The 23,576-nt window shown below is 45.7% G+C and overlaps 1 protein-coding gene across 2 annotated transcripts in view; it reads left to right on the forward strand.

The window, feature by feature from the left end:
- The first annotated feature begins 1,857 nt into the window (after positions 1–1,857).
- The window catches only part of RAD54L (RAD54 like), a 28,957-nt gene continuing 7,238 nt past the window's right edge, over positions 1,858–23,576 (forward strand). Inside the window, exons 1-9 of one of the 2 annotated variants that reach the window (XM_082687253.1) lie at positions 1,858–2,567; positions 2,668–2,754; positions 4,236–4,355; positions 11,397–11,457; positions 12,144–12,279; positions 12,949–13,018; positions 13,120–13,408; positions 13,630–13,754; positions 20,103–20,253. In XM_082687253.1, the coding sequence (XP_082543379.1) occupies positions 2,541–2,567; positions 2,668–2,754; positions 4,236–4,355; positions 11,397–11,457; positions 12,144–12,279; positions 12,949–13,018; positions 13,120–13,408; positions 13,630–13,754; positions 20,103–20,253 (1,066 nt within the window). In that variant the 5' untranslated portion in view covers positions 1,858–2,540. The remainder of the gene's footprint in view (positions 2,568–2,667; positions 2,755–4,235; positions 4,356–11,396; positions 11,458–12,143; positions 12,280–12,948; positions 13,019–13,119; positions 13,409–13,629; positions 13,755–20,102; positions 20,254–23,576) is intronic. The other variant, XR_014299734.1, reaches the window with a different exon arrangement.

Below are 23,576 nucleotides of genomic sequence, written 5' to 3' on the forward strand. Positions count from 1 at the left end.
GCACTGGGCAGGGAGTCAGCTTGGGATTCTCTCCCTCTCCCTCCCTCCACCATTAGCTCTCAAAAATAAATGAACAAAATCTTTAAAAAGATCAGTAAATAAAACATAATTTATTCTTCACCACCCAAATAATAATAGTTAGCATCCGAGGCAGATTTACCAGGAAGCTGAGGGTAAGTCAGGGCCCACCCACATAAGCCCTGGGAGTGCTGGAAGTTACTAGAGATTTGTAATCAGTGTTCTAACTGGGGAGAAGCCAGACTGTACCACGAAGCATTTCTAATCAATTGCCTAGAGAAATTTCAGAGGAAAGGCACCTAAACTTCCAAGATTCCATAATTGGGTACTCTTTTCCTCATTTCTAACCTAATATTAATATATGCACCTAATTTTATTTTATTAAAGATTATATTTATTTATTTGACAGACAGATATCATAAGTAGTCAGAGAGGCAGGCAGGGAGAGAGAGAGGAGGAAGCAGACTCTCTGCAGAGCAGAGAGGCTGACGTGGGGCTTGACCCTGGGATCATGACCCAAGCCAAAGGCAGAGGCCTTAACCCTCTGAGCCACCCAGGAGCCCCTATGTGCACTTAGTTTTAGAGGGTTCCAACAAGTACTTAACAAAAGGTTCAGGCCCCACCAAATCTGGATCTGACCCTCATTAGCAAGGTGGTTAAGAAGAGTGACCCTGGAGCCATACAACAGGTGTGACTCTAGACACGTTACTGGTTTCTCTGAGCCTGTTTCTTCATCTATAAAATGGGGACAAGAATAAACGTACCTCGTAGTTGTGAGTACTAAATAAATTATTATATCTCAGAAGCTTGGAAGCGCTTGGTAGTAAATGTTTTGTAGACACTATTAGTAAGCACCTAGGTTGTGCCTGGCGCTGTCCTGAGTACTTTATTTATATTTTATTTTTACTTTTTAAAGATTTTGTTTATTTATTTGACACAGAAAGAGATAGAGAGAGAAAGAGAGCATAAATAAAGGGAACAGCAGGCAGGCAGGCCAGCTGAGTGAGAGGGAGAAACAGGCTCCCCGGCCCAGACACGATGTGAGCCTCAATCCCAGGACCCCGGGATCAAGACCTGAGCCGAAGGTAGACACTCAACCAACTGAGCTACCCAGGCGCCCCTATTTATTTTAGAAAGTAAGAAAGAGAGAGAGAGAGAAGGAGGGAGGGGGTGAGGGACAGAGGGAGAGAGTCTTAAGTAAACTCCATGCTGAGTACAGAGGCTGAGATCACCATCGGAGTCAGAGGCTTAACTGCACCACCCAGGCGTCCCTAGAATGTACATTTTAGATATGAAGAAAGCGAAGTGTTGAGAGATTGAGTCATTAAGTCTCCATTCCCAGAATCACACTTCCACCAACATGATTTTGCTTAAGAAACGCAGCTTTCTGCAAGAAATGCCGGATCAAAGAATCACGTCTCCTGAGGGTGCTGTCACTGCCAGAGCAGTCCTGGTGGTAGGTAGTCGGGGCCAAAGACTCCTGCCACCCTCGGGGTGGGTGAGATCTGACTCCGACTCTGCATCACAGTTCCAGCCCCAGCACAGGGGAAGTGCAGACACGTGCAGTGTTTCATAATCCAAAACCTTCAGCAGACTGGCGGCAACTCCTCCACAGCCCAGTCGGATGCAAATGTCACTTCAATAGCCCGACTGCCCGGCTTGCCCCGCCCACCTCGCCCAACCGCTCCATCACTGTTGGCCCCGCCCATCTTCCTAAGTCCCACCTCCTAGCAGGTCCGTTTAGCCGCTACTTCGGCGCCCCCGCTCTGCAGTGACTGGAGCACTAGGCCCGCCCCCTTCCTGGGGTCGCGAGCGCCGAACGCATCGAACGCAGCCAATGGGCGGTGCGGGCGGCAGCACCGCGGGAGGTTCGATTCACTGGGCCTGGCGGGTCCGGAGACTCCTGGCGGCTGTTAACGCGCGTTTTGGGAAGAGGAAGGCTGAAGCTGGAGTGCTAGGGCTGGGATTCACTCTTGGTGTTCTTTCCAGCTCTTCCTGGTATTCTTCTCCCAAGTCCGGGTCTTTTACTTGTCCTGCCTGGACCCCTCCTCGAAATCCCCGAGTCTGGGCCTGGCTTCCGCGCTCCAGACCCGGGAAAAACCCCTGCGGATCGAGCGTCTCCCCTCCCCACGACTGGGATTTTCACCCAGGCCCCTCTCTCCTGGCCTGTGATTTCTTCCCCATCCCCCAGCCGCAACTACCCTTGCCTTCACGTCCACCTGGGACCATTATCCCGACTCCACTCTGCCCAGTCTGGTACTCCCATCTTCCTCTCCCCCGCCCCCTCCCCCATCCCAGTGCTTTACTCACCTTTGCTTGGCTACTTCCTCTTTGGTCTGCTCTTCGGCCTCGACTAACTGGCGACCAACACTCTCAGAGTTTGGGCCCAAACTCCAGCCTCTAGCTGGATTCCCTCCATCCATCCTCCCTCTTTAATTAGCCCATGCTTTCAATAAGACAGCAACAGTCGTTCTGCGTTCTCAACGGCTGGGTGCCTTTGGTCTTTGGCTGATGGATACTTGATGTTTTATGCTCCTGAGCCCAGGATGGTAAGTATGGGCCTAAGGGAGACTGGGTAGCCCTGTGTCTCGGCCTCTGGGTTCAGGCCGTGGGGTCTCTGGAAGTGCTGTTTCCATTTTCCCCTTACAGAGGAAGAGCTTAGCTCCTAGCCAGCTGGCCAAGAGAAAACCGGAAGGCAGATCTGGTGATGATGAAGACTGGCAGCCTGGGACAGTGGTGAGTACCCTGCCCTCCAGGGGACGGGACAGGTAGGGTGGAGGACTGTTTGGGCAGAAGGGAGTCTTGGACTTGGTTTCTGGGGTTATATGGAATGAACCTGGTCACTTCCAGAAAACTCTTTCAGTAAACTTTTACTTAGTGCTTACTATGTGTCAGACACTGAACAAGATAAAAACAACAACAACAAAAAACTTTGTCCTCAAGGTGCCCACTAGAAGTTAATATAGCCTTAGTTTTTCTGGTAGAGAAGCATATTACAAAGTAAAAGAGCAGATTGGGTCTGACCTTTTGGCTCCCTTGGGGAAAAAAATGGCTCCCCAATAGCAACTAGCTGCCTGTTCTTTTGCTCTTTGTCCTTTGCCCAGTATGGCAAAACAGTAGAGTATGTAGGGCCTGCCTTAGGGCCCTGAGCTCACTTGGGCCTAAATTAGAGGAGGGATGCCCTTCTAGTCCCTGCTCATACTCAAGTGCAGTATGTTTGACTTTGGATTGCATCCTGTGCTCTGTTGCTGCTTTTGAGGCTTTCTGGGGCTGACTGTGGGTAGGACCTATGTATACAAAAAAGCATATACTTAAGAGAGAGCAGTTCAAGAAGTAAGGGCTTGGGCACTGGAACTTTGGAGGAAGGGATTCACTAAAGAAGGTCTGGAAGGCAATTTTGGTCAGGGCCTGTATGTGAGAGGTGAAGGGGCTGGTGTTTCAGGTGTTTCTTGTAGGATCACTGACACTTCAAATACCTTGGCAAGCTGCTACAAACTTGCCTGTGGTTCCGTGGGGTCTTGCTCTGTAGTTGCAATGCTGCTGGTATATAGGGGGTTCCTTTTCCTGTGAGGGACAAGGCTGCCTCTTGCTACTTACAAGGATCTCAGACTTGAACTTGGGGCAGCACTTGGTGCAGCTGGGTTTAAATGGTGCTCTTTGCTCCTGAAAATGGTTTCAGTGCTAGTGACCTCCCTTGCCATGCTGTGGCTCACTTTATTCCCCTCATCCAGTGCCCCTCTTCAGATCAGACAAGGTCTGTAACCTCATTAGCTTCCAGTTTTCTCACCTGCTAAATAAGTATAATAATAAACGTTTATCATAGGACTACTATGAAGATGATGCACAATAATATATGTGAAGAATTTACTACAGTGCCCGGCATTTAATAAGCATTTTATTTTTATTTATTTTTTAAAAAGATTTTTAAATTTATTTATTTGACAGAGAGAGAGATCACAGACAGGCAGAGAGGCAGGCAGGGGGGGGGGGCAGGCTCTCCGCTGAGCAGAGAAGAGAGCCTGACATGGGGCTCTGTTCCAGGACCCTGAGGTCATGACCTGAGCCAAAGGCAGAGGCTTAACCCACTGAGCCATCCAGGCTCAGCATTTTAATGTTAATAAGCATTTTAATATAATAAGCATTTTAAATGTTAGCTGCCATTGTGGTGAACTCTGTGGTCTTCCAGACTTGACTCACCTTCCCCAATACTCTTCTAGACTCCCAAGAAACGGAAATCCAGCAGTGGGACTCAGAGCCAGGAGTGTTTCCTGTCTCCTTTTCGGAAACCTGTGATTCAACTAACCAGTCGACCACCCTGTTTGGATAGTAGTCAACATGTAAGTCAGAATTGCACCCTGCTGGTGAATGTGTGTGCCCTATGGAGGTACCTTTCTTGTTTTGTCTAGGGAGGCTTCTCCTGCTGAAGACTCCTCAGTGCTCTACAGAGTGGCCAGTGGTCAGACTTTGGTGGAGGCTTGGGGTCTGCCTTCAGCCTTAAGTGCCTGGCCTCTTTCCTTCAGGATGTGTGCCCGGCTTGGAGTCTCTGTTGTTTATAGTTATTTGGGCACCGGATCTTAGGTGGCTCAGATTCCTGAGGACATGAGGGTATAGGAAAGAGAAGGCTGCGGTAGGGTGTTGGAACCAGGGCCCTTATGCCAGTTTGGTCTCTCACTTAGCATATGGCTTTAAGAAGTATCAAAGTCCTACAGCTTCCACATGTTTCCTCTATTAAATTCAGTGTAATCCTACAGCATGTTCTATGCGTTCTCTCATGCAACTCATTTTTTTAAGATGTGAAAGCTGAGTCTCCAAGGGGTTAAGTAGCTTGCCCAGAATTACAGAGTAGTCACATCTGCTTAGCTTCACCAAAGCTTTTCCACCAAACTTTCTGAGGACAGTGGTATTGAGCTCTGACACTGAGCTCCAAAAACCTTTGGAATTTTTTCTTTCTTTCTTTCTCTCTCTCTCTCTTTCTTTCTTTCTTTTGGTGTGTGTTTTTTAAAAGATTTTATTTGAGAGTGAGAGCCTCTGTGCGCAAATGAGCTAGGGGGAGGGGTAGAGAGAAGCAGGCTCCCTGCTGAGCAGGGAGCCCCATGCAGGGCAATGCAGAGCTCTATCCCAGGACCCTGGAATGACCTGAGCTGAAGGCAGATGCTTAACTGAGCCACCCAAGCGCTCCTAAGAATTTACTGATAGTGAATATCTGGAAGCTTTCACCTTGGTGGGGAGGAGGGATGCTCTCCCTCTTCTGTCAGAAGGAAGGGATGGTATGAATTTGCAGTAACTAAATAAAGAAAGTGAGAGCATGCTCTCTCCCCTGCCTCTGCCAGTTTTATCAGACCAGATTCCTGGAGGCTGGTCATTGCAAGTCTTATAGGCTGCGTCCTCATGTTTTTGGCCAGGGATGCTCACATTGTCCTACACCAGTTGCGCAAGCTTGCAGTTCAAAGTCTTGCTTTTTAAAGCTGGATCACGACCTGAGCGTAAGACAGACCACTTAACTGACTGAGCTACCCAGGTGCCCAACCTTTGGAACTTCTTAAGTGATAAAGCAGTAAAGGTGTCTTTTACTATTTATGAAAAAAAAAAAAACAAAAAAAAACCCTTTTAACCACACCTGAGTTTATGTTAATGCGATTCATTTGTAAAGCAACTAACCTTGGTGGCTGGTTGCCTGGGGAACCAACATACCGGGGGCCAGTGTTTAATCAATTGTGCCTATGTATTGAAGCCTCCATAAAACTCCAAAAGGTCAGGGTTTGGAGAGCTTTTGAGCTGGTGAACAAGAATTCACCCACGAGGAAGAGGCATACCCCAAACTCCACAGGGACAGACTCTCCTGTGCTCAGGACTCTTCTAGACCTCACTCTATGTATTTCTTCATCTGGCTCTACATATCCTTTAGTATAAAGCCTTTGTGATAAATTGGTAATCCAGTAAGTAAACCTTTCCTGAGTTCTGTGGAGCTGCTCTAGAAAATTAATTGAATCCCAGGAGGGGGTTGGGACCCTCCAATTTATAGACTGTTGGTCCCAAGCACAGGGAGTAACGTGGATTTGGGATTGACGTCTGAAGTGGTGGGGGGAGGCAGTCCCATGTGACTGAGCCCCTAACCTTTGGCATTTGATGCTATCTTCAGGTAGGTAATGTTAGAATTAAGTTGTAGGATACGCAGGTGGTGCTTAATAATTGCTTGTGTGCGGAAACGCCATACATCTGGTGTCAAGTACTGTGGCGGAGTCAGGGAGACACAGGAGTCTTGTTTTTACTTTACAGGGACATTTTGAAGGAAAAATGGCAATAAGGTGAAAGGAATATGTAATGGGCATTAGTTATATGTGCATTCAGCAAACATTTTGTTTATTTATTTATTTGCTTATTTAAAATATACTTTTTTTTAAAGATTTTGTTTATTTGACAGAGATCCCAAGTAGGCAGGGAAGCAGTCAGAGAGAGAGAGAGAGGGAAGCAGGCTCCTTGCTGAGCAGAGAGCCTGACTCAGGGCTCTATCCCAGGACCCTGAGATCATGACCTGAGCTGAAGGCAGAGGCTTTAACCCACTGAGCCACCCAGGTGCCCCTAAAATGTACTTTTTAATTATTATTTTCATTTCTATTTATCTTTTTAAAAATATTTTATTTATTTGACAGACAGAGATCACAAGCAGGTAGAGAGGCAGGCAGAGAGAGAGGAGGAAGCAGGTTCCTTGCTGAGCAGAGAGCCCAATGTAGGGCTCCATCCCAGGACCCTGAGATCATGACCTGAGCTGAAGGCAGAGGCTTTAACCCACTGAACCACCCAGGTGCCCCTATTTATTTATTTTTAAAGATTTTTATTTATTTATTTAACAGGGAGAGAGAGAGAGAGAGCTCACAAGTAGGCAGAGAGGCAGGCAGAGAGTGGGGGAAACAGGCTCCTCGCTGAGCAGAAAGCTTGATGTGGGGCTCAATCCCAGGACCCTGAGATCATGACCTGAGCCGAAGGCAGAAGCTTAACCCACTGAGGCACACAGGCGCCCCTGTAATTTTTTTTTTTTTAAGATTTGTTTATTCAGCAGTGTGCAAGAGAGTGCACACATAAGCAGGGGGAGTTTGCAGGGAGAAGGAGAAGCAGGCTTCCTGCTAAGCAGGGAGCCCAGTGTGGGGCTTGATCCCAGAACCCAGGATCATGACCTGTTCTGAAGGCAGATGCTAAACCCACTGAGGCAGGCAAGTGGCCCTTACCAAACATTTAAAAACATTTTTACATAATACTTGATAAATACAAAGGAATATGTATATAACATATGAGATAGAAAACACAGAATAAACACCCATGAACCCACCATCCTGCACTAGAACATCACCAAAGTTATAATCCCTTTTCCCATCTTGACAGGTAACCACTGTCCTGAATCATCTTTATCATCCCTTTTGTGATAGTTGAACTATATATACATAATTCACTAAGTAATACACTGTTTAGTTGTTTACTGAGCCTTAAAAAATGGACACCTGGGTGGCTAGTCTGTTAAGTGTCTAACTCTTGGTTTAGGCTCAGGTCATGATCTAAGGGTAGTGAGATCAATCTCTGAGCTCAACGAAGAGTCTGTTTGAGATTCATTCTCTGTCTGCCCCTCCCCCTGCACACATGCTCTAGCTCTCAAATAATTTTTTTAAAAAGATTTATTTATTTATTTGACAGACAGAGATCACAAGTAGGCAGAGAGGCAGGCAGAGAGAGAGAGGGGAAGCAGGCTCCCCGCCGAGCAGAGAGCCTGATGTGGGACTCAATCCCAGCACCCTGGGATCATGACCTGAGCCGAAGGCAGAGGCTTTAACCCACTGAGCCACTCAGGGGCTCCTCAAATAAATCTTTTTTAAAAAAGCGTGTAAGGGCACCTGGGAGGCTTAGTTGTTAAGTGTCTGCCTTTGGCTCAGGTCACGATCCGAGGGTCCTGGGATCGAGCCCCGTATCAGGCTCTGTGCTTAGCAGAGAGCCTGCTTCTCCCTGTCCCTCTGCCTCTCCCCATGCTTGGGTTCTCTCTCTCACAAATAAATAAATAAATCTAAAAAAAAAAAAAAAGTGTGATTCTATGGGACTCTTTAGTATTCGTTCAAGATGTCCTATGTAAAAGTTATGTCATAATTGTAAGTGCAGTGCGAGTATACAAAAGGGGGTCTAACAGTCTGGAGGTTGGTGAACATGCCGATTAGGTTGAGTCCTCAAGGATAGGGGGATTCAGCCAGGTGGAGAGAGTGGGCAGTGATCTAGATAGAGGGGACCCTAAAGACAAAAGTGTCTCAGGCCCATCAAAATCATATATGCAGCCCTGGGGATGAGAGCACTTAGCCTTAAGGGTGATGAGTCTGCAGTCCTGTAGGACTGGGCTTGGGGATGGTTGCAAATACGGTAGGTGTGGAGCCTAGGAGGGAAGTAGGGTCTGGAAATATATTTGGGCTCCTTAGCATAGCGATGATATTTGACCCCTCCAAAGTGTATTGGAGTGTCAGTGAGCGCAGTCAGAGGAACTGAGGTGCAGCCCTGAGCCCTGAGGTACACTTACCTTTAAGGTAGGTAAGCAGAGAAAGAAGAGCTCCTCAGAGGACTGAGCATGAGGTTCTAAAGAGGCGGAATAGTTGGAAAGTGGCGTCATGGTAGTCGAAGGCAGAGAATATTTGAGAGGAAAGAGTGGCCAGCTCTGTCTAGCTAGGTAAGGATAGAAACAGGTCCACTGGAATTAAGGTCATGTAGGCTATTGGTGATTTTGGCTAGAGTCCTTTCAGAGGAGTGGAAGATTAGAAAGGGGAGACAGACACTCTAGAAGTTTGAAGGGGAGGACATAAGAGGTCAAAGGAATTTTTTTTTTTTTTAATTTATTTTAGAGAGTGTGCATGGGGTGGAGGGTAGAGAGGGAGAGAGAATCTCAAGCAGACTCTCTGCTGAGCATAGGACCCCCCCCATCCCAGCCCCCGATACACACACATAGCGCTTGATCCCAGGACCCTGAGAGTCATGATCTGAACTGAAATCAAGAGTCAGACACTTAACTCACTGAGCTACCCAGGTGCCCCAAAGGAATTTTTGTTTTTAAAATAGTTAAGTATGTTTTAAATGCTGGTGAGAGAGAGCTAGTGGAGAGGGAAAGGTTGAGATGTAGGAGAGTTCAGGCAGGACTGATAGAGTGAACCTCTGGAGGAGGCAGAACTGATAGAGTGAATCTCTGGAAGAGGGAACCTTTGACCTTGGTGGGGAGGAAGGATGCTCTGACCTACCAGAAGGAAGGGATGGTATGAATTTGCAGTAACAAAATAAAGCGAGCGCATGCTCTCTCCCCTGCCTCTGCCAGTTTTATGAGACCAGATTCCCAGAGACTGTCACTGCATGTCTCATAGGCTGTGTCCTCATGCTTTTGGCCAGGGATGCTCACATTCTCCCACACTGGTTACACAAGCTTGCAGTTCAAAGTCTTGCTTTTTAAATCTGGAACATAAATTCTTGGCTACTCAGAACCTCAAATCTAGCCTTATGTATTGACAATTTTGAAAGTAATATTTTAGTTTTGGGGGGCAGCTGGCTGGCTCAGTAGAGCATAAGAATCTCGATCTTGGGGTTATAGGTTCAAGCCCGTGTTGGGTGTAGAGATTACTTAAAACAAAACAAAACAAAACAAAACAAAAAACACCTGAAAATAATATTTCAGGTTTAGAATTGAAGCCAAATTAGAAAGGAAATTAGAATCCATCTCCTTCCTTTCCCTCTCTCTCATTTATTTATTTATGAGAGGGAGAGTGCCTGCCTGTGAGAGCTGGGGGAGGACAGAAGGAGAGAAGCAGACTCTCTGCTAAGTATGGAGCCCAATACGGTGCTGGGGGCTTGAATCAGGAGTCAGATGTTCACCTAGCAGCCACCCACGCACCCCATCCTTTTCTTCTCTTTTGATTTAAGGATGGCTTTGTGTTACCATTGTTCATATACAAGTTTTTCCTTTATCATTGCTATTGATAATTATAATCATGATAATTAAAAATAGTACAAGATTTTATTCAGCTGTAAAAAAACATGCAAATAAAGAATTTGGGCCTTTTTCCAAATACCCCCATCAAGTGGTTTAGTGGGTTGAAGTTCAGTTCTCCACATTTTTTTTTCCTACCTTCCAGTGGATTGTTAAATATATTCATTATGTTTTTCCTATTTAAAGTACACTGAGTTTCTAGAAATTTATAATCTTTATAGAAATGGGTCAGAATAAAAGTTAAAATTTCAGGGCAAGACAGGTTTGCTTTTTTCCCTCATAAAGTGCCTTTTTGCTCGAGGGGAATATTTTTCATTATTTCTTTTTCCACTGATGTATTCCCATTAAAACTACCTTTAGGGTTTCTGTTCTTATTTTCTCAGGCTTCAGCTCTTGTTTTGTTCATAGGCCATTGTAATTCCCCAGAGAGCTCAGGGATATATAGACCTGAAGACCAGGACTTTGTTGGGAGTGTTGGGAGTTGTCAGAGTTTACCCTGAAGCTGGCGCTGTGAACCCCCTCTGGCTGCTCTTCTGGCCCAGCCCCACTACCCAGTGCTGGTTCCAGGCTGAGGTGTTGGCACAGGCTTCCTGTAGGCTCTGAGGTGGAGGCACCAAGGCCACCCTTCTCTAGGAGCTATGTATGTTTGTTTCTTGTCACCCTTGTCCCACTTATTTATTTTGGTGATTTGTTTGCCCGCTCATGTCCTCTTTCTCATGTTGTTCCCTCTCTCACGCCTTCTGATGTGAAGCTGCTGACTCTGGGCTAATCCATATGGCTATCGTCAAACAGATTGTATTAGGAGGCCGCACTGCCCACTGGTTACAAGTAGGGGGTCTTGGAATGAGGGAAGTCCTGCACCTGTCATGATGGTCCTGTGACTTGGGAAAGTGACTTAACCACTCAGTGTCAATATGCCCATCTGGAAAATGGGGATACCAGGACCTCAGACTGCTGGTGGTGAGGATTCAATGGCAGCCTGAGTGCAGGCATCTTGTGAGTGCTTAGCTCTGCATCTGGTGTGCACTGTTAGTCATCGTTCCTGTTGGCATTTTTATTGCTATTAATATTATTTACTAATACTGTTACTATTAGTGAAAAAAAAAAAAGATTTATTTATTTTAGAAAGCAAGAAAGCATGTGTGAGTGGTGGGGGGAGAGGGAGAGAATCTGGAGCAGATTCTCCACTGAACATGGACCCCGATGTGTGGGACTCAATCCACGACCCTCAGATCAAGACTGACCAAAGCCAAGAGTCAGATGCTCAACCGACTAAGCCACCCAGGTGCCCCTAAATAGGCATTTTAGACTACATTTGTAAAAAATATTATCCCATAACATCTTTAATCAGTCCTGAATCCCTGTTTCTTCTCTTTCTTTTCAGGAAGCCTTTATTCGAAGCATTTTGTCAAAGCCTTTTAAAATCCCCATTCCAAATTATCAAGGTAAAAATGGAGACTTTCCTGTTTTTTTTAATCAGTCATGTATGAATGTATCTGAATAATTTAATACCTCTGCTTTTGTTAATACATGCTTACCTTGGAATTGAAGATGCCAGGCCGGTGGTGGTGGTGACACTCTTAGGGGCCTGCATGAAGGCTGTGTTTGATAGCTTCAGCAAGGCCTGCCATGACTAATGGCCCCTCACCTTGTGGGAGATATGTGCACTTGGGCAGCTCCTGGTGGACCCAGGTGGCTGATGGCCTCTGACAGTCAACCTTAGAAATGAGATGCTACTGAATTCACTCAGACTGCATGAAGCCTGGGCTCTGCGTAGGATATAACATTGTGCTAAAACTGGGGCAGGGGAGGGAAGAGACCAACTCTCAAGAGCTCTGTGTCTTGAAGGGCCCCTTTGGGTTCTAGACCTTTCTAGGATTGACTTGAGATGAACAAGACCTAGCCCTCCAGAAGTTTATAGTTAAATGGGAGAGGTCAAATGGGAAGAACCCTGATCTAAGGCAGACTGGAATAATGGTCAGATAGAAGTATGCAGCTGGGTTTGGAAAGGTTCTGGAAGAGAGAAGGTCATATGCAAGCTTGGGAAAGGTTATGTGAAAGATAGGCCTTTGAGCTGGGCCTGCTGATCTCTTTGATATAGATACTTTGATGACAGATTGTTGGTTTCTAGGTCCTCTGGGCTTTCGGGCATTGGGCCTCAAAAGGGCTGGGGTCCGCCGGGCCCTCCATGACCCCTTGGAAGAAGGTGCCTTGGTTTTGTATGAGCCTCCCCCACTGAGTGCCCATGACCAGCTGAAGCTTGACAAGTATGTATATTGATATTTCTTTCTTTCTTTTTTTTTTTTTTTTTTAAAGATTTTTTATTTATTTATTTGACAGAGAGAGATCACAAGTAGGCAGAGAGGCAGGCAGAGAGAGAGAGGAGGAAGCAGGCTCCTGCTGAGCAGAGAGCCCGATGCGGGACTCGATCCCAGGACCCTGAGATCATGACCTGAGCCGAAGGCAGCGGCTTACCCACCGAGCCACCCAGGCGCCCCCTGTATATTGATATTTCTTGAGTAGGTCTGTTAAGTGCACATACCTGGAAGGGCAGAGGGCATTTTGGTGTGATTTTTTTCCTTTGGAACTGGCATGTTTTCAGAGTGTGGGCATGACTGCTGCTCCACCATCCAGAGAGTGGGTAGGTAGAGAAGGAGAGAGTGTGGGGAAGAGCTTGTGGACATGTCTAGTTGATGGAGGTTCCTCACCCTTCCTGCCAGGCTTGTTCAGGGGAGCAGAAGGAATTGATGACATAGGGAACCCTCTCCTCACTTTCTAACTTGTGGAGCAAAATGGGCTGTGGTTTGGATTATCAGGCCACAAAGGCCCTCCCAGGCAGCTGCCTCTGTGGCTTCTGGGTCAGCAGGACACAACTTCCTGGGGGTATATCCTTGCACTTGTCTGAGCTCTATGTTTTCTTTGCTGTGTTTCCTCAGGGAAAAACTCCCTGTCCATGTGGTTGTTGATCCTGTCCTCAGTAAGGTCTTGCGGCCTCATCAGAGAGAGGTAAAGGGAGCTGGGGGGAAAGACATATGGGCTTGGAGGCTGCCACCCTGGGGCAGCAGCAGTGTGAATGCCAAAGTGGTCTGAGTGCTGTTATTCCCCAGGGAGTGAAGTTCCTGTGGGAGTGTGTCACCAGTCGGCGCATCCCCGGCAGCCACGGCTGCATCATGGCTGACGAGATGGGCCTGGGCAAGACGCTGCAGTGCATCACACTGATGTGGACGCTTTTGCGCCAGAGTCCAGAGTGCAAACCAGAAATTGACAAGGCAGTGGTGGTGTCACCCTCCAGCCTAGTGAAGAACTGGTACAATGAAGTTGGAAAATGGCTTGGAGGGAGGATCCAACCTCTGGCCATTGACGGAGGCTCTAAGGAAGAGATAGACCAAAAGCTGGGTATGGAGCCTTAACAGTTGGCCATGCTCTTCATTCAACTTGTTCCTTTCTCGTGTGTGTGCGCCCTGATGGCCAGCAGGCTGAGTGTAATGAGGGGGTGGAAGAGAATTCCCATGCAAAATAGTGGAAGTAGCCCTTTCCGGGCTACATTAAAGAACTGTCAAATTTTTTTTCTTTAAGATAGTCTAAGATTTTTTCCCTTGACGTGTTTCCTGCTGTAGAAGTATTCATGAACCAGCGTGGAGCCCGAGTGCCTTCTCCCATTCTCATCATTTCCTACGAGACGTTCCGTCTTCATGTTGGAGTCCTCCAGAAAGGGAGTGTTGGACTGGTCATATGTGATGAGGTACTTGACTCTCAGCAGTCTGGGTGATAGAAGAAAGTATTGAAATCTCCTCACTAAGAACTGCCAGCCAAGGGCTGTGTCAGTCACTGGGGATTTTTTTTTTTTGAGATTTTATTTATTCATTTAAGAGAGAAAGACCGCATTAATGAGATGAGTCAGGGGGCGGGAAGGGAAGACACCCAACTGACTGAGCCACCCAGGTGCCCTAGTCACTGGGGAATATTAAGGACAGAACTTGTTGCCTTAGAGGATGCAAGTGAGAGGGAGAGCCTTTGACACCAACCTGCCAATAGGGATTAAGCAGTGCTTAGACCTGCAAGGAGGGTGAGGTACTGTGGGCTGCTTGCCAGATAATATTCTTAGACCAAGGAAAGACTTTGAAGGACGAAAGGGATTTGGATGGCTGGGGAGACACAGTACAGTGTTTAGCAGAATAGGTTCTGGAGTCAGAGACTTTTATTCAAATTCTGGCTTTTATACTTACCAGTAAAATGATCTTGGACAAGTTATTTAACCACCTGATCCTCTGTTTCTGAGTCAGGAAAGGGGGTTAATCATACTTGTTTCATGGGATTATTGTGAGGAGTAAATGAGGTGAAGGAAGGAAAGCTTTTATCACAGTGCCTAGTATGTCATTAGACTGGTAATTATCATAAGACTTCTTTTGTTGTAGTGTGGGGGGATGCAAGTGAACAGAAACACAGAGGTAGGAAAGCCCAATGTGGACAGTCCATACACCTTAGAGTAGTCTGTGTTGACTCTCTGGGACAAAGGGAAATGGGGTAATGGTTACTGTTAGCCTTTTCCACTACTATGCATGAGTGGTGGTAGAGATGCTACTACCTAGAAAGGAATGAGGGTGGCTGGGAACTTCCTGGTATAAAGAATTTTCCGGGTTTTCAGGGTGCTTTGCTACTCTGAGGCTGCTACCATTGTTTGCACCTCTTGGGAAGAGTGAAGGCCACTTTGCACACCCCTGGGGCTTTAGTGCAGAGATGGCTGAAAGACTTGGTTCCATTTGTCAACTGATTGGCAAGCTTGACTGTGCTATGGGAACTACAGATTAGCTCAGTTATCTGGGGACTCTTGGGAGGTTGTAGAGAAGAAAGGGTTACTTTTGGAATGCCATCCTTGCTAGTTTTGATTTCTTTCCCAGTTGGGCTTTTGTCCTTAATAAAGAGTCCATCATTGTCAGGCATGGGTACCAACCTGTGACACTTTTTTTTTTCTTTTTAAAGATTTTATTTATTTGACAGAGATCATAAGTAGGCAGAGAGGCAGGCGGGGAGAGAGAGGAGAAGCAGGTTCCCTGCGGAGCAGAGAACCTAATGTGGGGCTCGATCCCAGGACCCTGGGATCCTGACCTGAGCCGAAGGCAGAGGCTTTAACCCACTGAGCCACCCAGATGCCCCCAACCTGTGACACTTTGATGGGCTGTTCCTTCTGGTAGGAGTAAAGGATTTAGCAGGTTGAGGTGGGTTATATGTGTGATAACCCAAAAAGCTCAGGGCCCTGGCCCATCTAGATTTTCTTCTGCTCTGTACTGTTTCTTTCCTTTTTCATTCCGTCCTGTTTTCTGAACTAACTATGCAGGCAAGGGCAGGCTGCTTCTTGGGCCACATTGCAGCATCCTGGCCCTCCTTTTTACTCCTCTACCTTTTTTTGTCAGCAATTTGTCAATTGTCAGAGATATGAGGAAGCCAGTCCTGAAAGATAGTCAGCCTATTGTAGGAGAAGTTTGTCAGTCTGTCCTGTTCAGACCCTGGAAAGAGAAGATGCCACCCCAGACTTTCATGCTCCCAGCACCCACTGTGCTCCTTCCGAGCTGATGCTTCATTTTTTTTTTTTTTTTAAAGATTTTATTTATTTGACTGACAGAGATCACAAGTAGGCAGAGAGGCAGGCAGAGAGAGGGTGGAAGCAGGCTCCCTGATGAATAGAGAGTCTGATGGGATGTGGGGCTCTATCCTAGGACCCTGGGATCATGACCTGAGCTGAAGGCAGAGGTTTAACCCACTGAGCCACCCAGGCGCCCCCTAGCTGATGCATCTTCGTGGCACACAGAAGTGTTGCATAGTAACTCTGTGTACAAAATCTTTGATCCTTACAGTAATGTGAGTTAGGGCAAAGTAGAAGACTTGGGGTCAGCCTTGGCTCTGCCACTTGGAAACATACTGTGCAGGTGAGACTGCTCAGAAACTCAGTTACTTCTCTAGTGAGTGGATGGCACAGGTCTACCCGAAAGGGACACGATCCAGATCAAGAGAGAAGATCTACGAAAGTATTTTGTAAAGTATATGAAGAGGCGAGGGATTGACATTGTTGTCACCTGATCTCAGTTTTAGAGGTTAGAAGAAGTGTGATGACTTGTCGAGTTGCTCCCTGACAGGACCTAGTGAGCTGGGACTTGAATCCAGGCCTGAGATTTTAAGACCTGGCTCTTATCCCTTATGGTCTTGGATATAACCCAAAACTTGGTGTAGGAAGCGTGGCTCAGGTATGGGAGGAGTGGCCCTGTGTGCCTTATCCAAACCCATATATGTTCCTTTATAAGATCTAGAACACACAGCAAGTCAGAAGAAACAGGCTGGGAAGATGCATAAAAAACAAGAATGCTACTCAGGGCTCATGTTTCAGAGAGAAAAGTGGCATTTAATCGTGATATCATTTTTTATTTTTAAAAAGGATAAGTGGAGAACTCTGCCAGAACAGAAATTCAGCAGCAGTTTATTAATAAGAGCTCTGATAGCCTTTCATCTGGCCAAACATTTGATTTGCTGAGTTGCCAGAGTTTGGCTGTTATTTTTATTTTTATTTTATTTTATTTTTAAATATTTTATTTATTTCTTTGTCAGAGAGAGAGAGAGAGAGCAAGAGAGCAAGCACAAGCAAGGAGAACAGTAGGTAGATGGAGAAGCAGGCTCCCTGTGGAGCAAGGAGCCTGATGTGGGACTCGATCCCGGGAACCTGGGATCATGACCTGAGCCAAAGGCAGATGCTTAATGACTGAGCCACCCAGGCATCCCTTTATTTTATTTTTAAAAAATATTTTATATTTATTTGATAGAGATACAGCGAGAGAGGGAATACAAGTAGGGGGTACTGGGATAGAGAGAAGCAGGCTTCCTGCTGAGCAAGGAGCCTGACGTGGTGCTCGATCGCAGGATCCTGGGATCATGACCTGAGTTGAAGGCAGACATGTAACAACTGAGCCACCCAGGTGCCACTTATTTTCATTTTTTAAAAAGATTTTATTTTGGGGGTGCCTCGGTGGCTCAGTCATTGGGCATCTGCCTTTGGTGCTGGTCATGATCCCAGGGACCTGGGATTGAGCCCTGCGTAGGGCTCCCTGATTTGCAGGGAGCCTGATTCTCCTTTTCCCACTCCTCCTGCTTGTATTCCCTCTCTCACAGTCTCTCTCTATCTCTGTTAAATAAATAAGTAAAATCTTTAATTAAAAAAAAAGTCATTAAGCATATCTGCCTTTGGCTTAGGTAATGATCTCATGTCCTGGGATCAAACTCCTTGTCAGGCTCCCTGCTTCCCATCAAGCAGGGAGCCTCTCCCTCAGCCTTTCCCCTTGCTTGTGTTCCCTCTCTCTCTGTCTAATAAATAAATAAAATCTTTAAAAAAAATTTTTTTTTTTAAAAAGATTTTATTTATTTGACAGATCACAAGTAGGCAGAGAGGCAGACAAAGAGAGAGAGAGGAGGAAGCAGGGTCCCTGCTGAGCAGAGATCCCGATGCAGGGCTCGATCCCACAACCCTGGGATCATGACCCGAGCTGAAGGCAGAGGCTTTAACCCCACTGAGCCACCTAGGCGCTCCTAAAAAAATTACAAAAAAAAAAAAAAAAAATTATTTTTAAGGCACCTGGGTGACTCAGTCAGTTGAGTATCTGACTCTTGATCTCAGCTCAGGTCTTGATCTCAGGGTCATGATTTTGGGCTCTGCACTGAGTATGGAGCCTACTTGAAAAAAAAGAAAGGTAATAGATTTTATTTTTAAACTATCTCTACACCCAGCTGGGGTTCAAACTCATTACCCTGAGATCAAGAGTAACATACTCTTCTGACTGAACCAGCCAGGCACCCCAGAGAGTTTGGGTTTTAAGTCTGAATGATGGTGGGAGGAGGTGGGTCTGGAGACCGGGTATTCCTACAGGGAGCTGGGATTGACTTTCCCTTCCACAGAGACCCACAGGAATATTGTGTTAACTCAGCTCATTTATTAGATTATTTATTAAGTGCCTGTTATGTGTCAGGTCCTGGGGGTCCCATGATGCCTGTCCTCAGGGAGCTTCAGTTGAGAGGGACCCAATTGTTGACACCTATTTCCGCATGGTCTTTTAGGTAATTTCCTCAAAAGTTTCATTTCCTTCGTGGGCTCCAGAGTCACAGCCTTCTCTGTTTCAGGGCTGGACCTTGGAGCCTCTAGTCATTTTTTTAATCTTTTTATTTGTTTTGGATGTCTTAAAAATTATTTTTAAATTAAGATGTAATTGACGTATAACATGGTATTCGTTTTAGGTATACAACATCCAGTCATTTTTAAAGTTGAAAATTCTAGGTCTAATAATTCTTTAATAGCAATGGTGGTTATTCGTTCATTTCATTCATCCAACATTTACTGAGTAGTTCTTTGTGTGGGGCTCTGTCCTCTGCACCAAGTTATATAAAGGCAAGTCTGACATGGTCTCTGCCTTAAGAAGTTCCTGTCTAGCTGAGGAGATTAAGTATAGTAGAATGTGATAAGTATTCTAGTATATATAGCGATACATGAGCTGCAGGGTAGTACAGTGCCCAGACTTTGGAAGCACATAGACCTGAGATCAAATCCTAGTTCTGGCACCTGTGTGGCTCATTCAGTTAGGCAGCTGCTTTCAGCTCGGGTCATGATCCCAGGGTCCTGGGATGGAGGCCCACATCAGGCTCCCTGCTTAGTGGAGAGCCTGCTTTTCTCACTCCCTCAGCCTGCCGCTCTGCCTACTTGTGCTCTCTCTCTCTCTCTTTCTATCTCTCTGTCAAATAAAAAAATAAAATCTTAAAAAAAAAAAATTCTAGTTCTGCTACTTTCTACTAGTGTGATTTAGGATAACTATTCACCTCTCCAAACTTCATTTTCTCTAAAATTCCCACTTAGTTGATTGCTCTCTGGATTACAGAAGAGACTATAGAGAAGTGCTTCTTATTAGTACAGTGCCTGCCACTTTGAAAAGATTCAGTAAACAGCTATTATGTTACAGGGTGCCACAGGAGTGTGGAAGTGGGAGAGGCTGACAGCCTGGGGTCACTGAGGAAGGCTTTGCATGGGAGGTGACATCTGAGGAATTTGCCTGTGGGAGAGAATTATGGGCAGAGGAATGACATGGGCAGAGAGGCCTAAGGAAATCCAGCGTTAGGAATGGGAAGGAGTTATAACTTCTTAGACTAAGACAAGCTGTGGAGACTTGTCAAGAGAAGTTACCTAGGGCCTTATTGAGAAGTGCTAAACTAATGAGCTTGGACTTGTTTCTGGAGGCAGGAGGGTCAATGGAGGTTCTGTATCTGATTGCATAGCATAGCACAAGGCTGACCAGAGGGGGAGCATGCTGACTTGTTTGTTCATTCTTTCACAGGTGTTTTCATTTTGAGTGCCTTGCCCGGTATGGACTAAAATGGGGACTTCGGGTAGAAGAGGCACAGGCCTGATCTTGCCCATGTGGTTCTTGGGGAAAGAGGGAGGACCATAGGGTCCTTTACAACTAAGAAAAAGCCTTAAAAAAGAGAGAAGTAACAGTGGTGTGTATGGAGTGGTGAGTGACAGGGAGAATAGGGATTGGAGAACAGATGCAAAAGGAGGCAAAGAGAGGCTCTTCAGGTATATGAGCTGCGGATTCTGCAGGGTGAGGGAAGGAGGAGGCTGGGCTAAAGTCCTTTAGCTCTGACAGCCTAGACATGGCCTCTACACCAATCCAGAAGGCATCTGGCTCAGTAGGGTCTGGGCTGGTTGGGCTGATGGGGAGGGAGGATTCCCTGAAAACAAGGGTCTAGAACAAGGTTGAATGTCTCTGAAGAGGGTAAGCAAACTGCTAAGGCTCTGAAGGTTGGGGCAGGGAAAAGGAGGGGAGGTAACAGAATCCAGGGAATCCTTGCTTTATGAATGTAGCACTGATGGTCTGGAAACTGAAGATCTGACTATTTTCCCTAACAAGCAGGTCAGTTCTCCCTCTTGCTGTGCCTTGCTCGGTTCCCAAGGCCCAGGACCTGTAATGTTTATGATTCCTCTTTTCCTGTCTACACAAGACTTTGCTATCATTAGGGATGCCACATCACGCCTAGGCCTAAGTGAGAATTAATTTCCTTGCAGGGACACAGACTTAAGAACTCTGAGAATCAGACATACCAGGCATTGGACAGCTTGAACACCAGCCGGCGGGTGCTTATCTCTGGGACCCCCATCCAGAATGATCTCCTTGAGTATTTCAGCTTGGTACATTTTGTTAATTCAGGCATTCTGGGTAAGAAACCAGCCTTTTCTGCTACATTGGAGAGGAGCCTTGCTTTGGCCTTGGAAGTGTAACTCTAGTTGAAGAGAGAAAGGGGAGAATGCTATTTATATGTAGGTCACTAGGTACTCTTGGAGGAAAACTCCTTTTGTCACGGAGTAGCTTAGCCACTGGAGACCTTGTTTCTACTGAACAACTCAGCAGGGCCCACACCCGCCAATTTTCCTACCACAGAGGTGGTAGGGCTATGCATGATGTGTCACTATGAGTTGGGCATGGAAATACTACCTCTAGGCATTTTTGCTCATCACATCCTAGCTGCCTTGCAAGAGCTTTGGCCTCAGAGCAGACTGTCCTGGGCAGGTTTTGTTTCTTAACTACTTGTTGATAAACAATTCATTGTCATTAAATGTGCTTACATTGTTGTGCAACCATCACCACTGTCCATCTCCAGAACTTTTTTATCTTGCAGATCTGAACCTCTGCCCATTAAACAATAACTCCCCCTGTCCCATTCCCCTCAGCTTCTGGCAACCACAGGTGGGTAGTTCTTGCACATAAGTATCTGTGGGAGGGTTTGCTAGTGCCACCCCAACTTGTCAGTGCTCAGGAAGATAACTTTAGTAAAGAACCAGCTAAGCAGCAAGAGTTTCATAAAGCGAACACATTTGTGTAACCACTATCAGATCAATTACTGCCACCATCTCTGTGACACCGCTTCTTTTTTTTTTTTTTAAATTAGAGAGCACACAGGTGGGGAGGGGCAGAGGGAGAGGGAGAGAGCAGATGAGCGCAAGCCCAGTGTGGAGCTTGATCCTACAACCCTGATATTATGACCCAAGCCAAAATCCGGAGTCAGATGCCCAACAAACTGAGCCACCCAAGTGCCCCTAGCAGCATGCTTGCCCCCCCCTTTTTAAAGATTTTATTTATTTATTTGACAGAGACACAGTGAGAGAGGAAACACAAGCAGGGGGAGTGGGAGAGGGAGAGGCAGGCTTCCTGCCAAGCAGGGAGCCTGATGCAGGACTTGATCTCAGGACCCTGGGATCATGACCTGAGCCAAAGGCAGGTGCTTAAAGACTGAGCCACCCAGGCACTCTGCCGCAACCCCTTCTCATCGCTGTTCTCTCTTTTTCCCCCAGAAATAAACACTCTTCTGACACTTGAGATTGTTTTGTTGTTGTTGTTTTTAAGATTTTTTATTTATTTATTTGACAGAGATCACAAGTAGGCAGAGAGAGAGGGGGAAGCAGGCTCCCTGCTGAGCAGAGAGCCCGATGTGGGGCTCGATCCCAGGACCCTGGGATCATGACCTGAGCTGAAAGCAGAGGCTTTAACCCACCGAGCCACTCAGGCACCCCTCGAGATTGGTTTTTGCCTATTTTTTACTATACAGTAATATATTCCTAATACAGTATTCCTAATACCATATATATTCCTTGACATCTGGTTACTTTTTTTTTTTTTCAACATTATGTTTATGAGATCCATGTGGTTGCTCATGGCAGTAGTTTGTTTTTCTTCTTTGTATACTATTCCTTTTTTTCTTCTTAAGAGAGGTAGAGAAAGAGGGAAGCAGAAGGGCAGAGGGAGAGGGGGAGAGAAAATCTTAGGTTCTACGCCCAGCATGGGCCCAATGCTGGGTTCCATCCCATAACCCTGAGATCACCACCCGAGCTAAAATCAAGAGTTGGATGCTTAACCTAACTGAGTCACCCATGTGCCCCAGTGCTATTCCATGTTCATGAATATACCAGAATTTATTTATCTGTTCTGTGGATGGACAGTTGAGTTTCCAGTTTTTATTCTTTTGAGCAATGATGCTATGAACATTCTTGTATGTCTTTACTTGAGCATGGTGTGCATTTCTCTTGTGTAAATACACATTCTCTGTCCTACAGGTGGAATTGCTGGGTGATATGTTATGCATGTGTTCAGCTCTAGTAGATAATGATTGTGCTAGTAATTCCAGTGTTGCTCCATCAGAGGTCAGCACATTTTTTCTTAAGGGGCTAAATAGTATTTTAGACTTTCAGGCCACACTGGCTCTGTTATAAGTATTCAGCTCTGCTACTGTAGCATGAAAGCAGCCATTGAATGTAAATGATTGGGCATGGTTGTGTTTTAATAAAACTTTATTTATAGAAACCGGTGCCTGGCCCATGCTGTAGTTTTCTGACCTCTGCTCTATATCATCACCGATATTTATCTTTTTTTTTTTAATTTAAATTTTTATTTTTAAAGATTTTATTTATTTATTTGACAGAGGGAGATCACAAGTAGGCAGAGAGAGAGGAGGAAGCAGGCTCCCTGCTGAGCAGAGAGTCCGATGCGGGGCTCGATCCCAGGACCTGAGATCATGACCTGAGCCGAAGGCAGCGGCTTAACCCACTGAGCCACACAGGCGCCCCCACCGATATTTATCTTAAGAGAAATTTTTAATTTTAGTCACTTTTTAAAAAAAGATTCTATTTATTTATTTGTGAGAGAGCTCGAGTGGGGAGGAGAGGATGAAGCAGGCTCCCGCTGAGCAAGAAGCCCGATATGGGGTTTGATTCTAGGACCCTGGGATCATGACCTGGGCTGAAGGCAGAGGCTTAATTGACTGAGCGGCCCAGGCGCCCCTAAAATTTTAGTCATTTTGGTGGCATTTGCCTAATGTTGAATAAAGCTGAACACCTTTTAATATGTTTATTGGCCATTTGAGATCCTCGTTTGTGAGATATTGGACTTTTTTTTATTCCTGGCCAAAAGAAAACCCTATACCCATTAGGCAGTCACTTCCTATTTCTCCTTACCTTCAAACTCTGATAAATACCAGTCTGTGTTCTGCTCTATGGACTTGCCTATTCTGGACATTTCATATAAATGGAATCATACAATATGTGACCTTTTGTGTTTGCCTTTTTTTTTAACTTAGTACAGTGTTTTGTCCACCATGTGGCGTGTATCTGTACTTCATTGCGCTGAGACCTGCTGCTTCATCTCCTAGAAGCAGCATATAGATGGGCTTTAAAAAAAAATTTGGTCTGACAATTGTATTGTCTTTTTAATTGGATTACTTGGTCCACTTATATTTGATGTAATTAGTTATATATTTGAGTTTTAATCTGTCTATGTGGCCTTTCAAGTCCCCACTTGCTTTGGTAGCTCTCTAATCCATTCAAACAGAGATTGCCTATAATTTGTCTGTCTCTGTTCTTGACAGGAAGGTGATCTGAAACAAAGTAGTCTGCCTCTATTGGCAGTGGGCTAATCATTCCTTTTTTACATTCTTTTTTTTTTTTTAATGATTTTATTTATTTATTAGACAGAGATCACAAGCAGCAGGC

This window comes from Mustela nivalis (assembly GCF_964662115.1).
Source record: "Mustela nivalis genome assembly, chromosome: 10".
NCBI classification, from domain to species: domain Eukaryota; kingdom Metazoa; phylum Chordata; class Mammalia; order Carnivora; family Mustelidae; genus Mustela; species Mustela nivalis.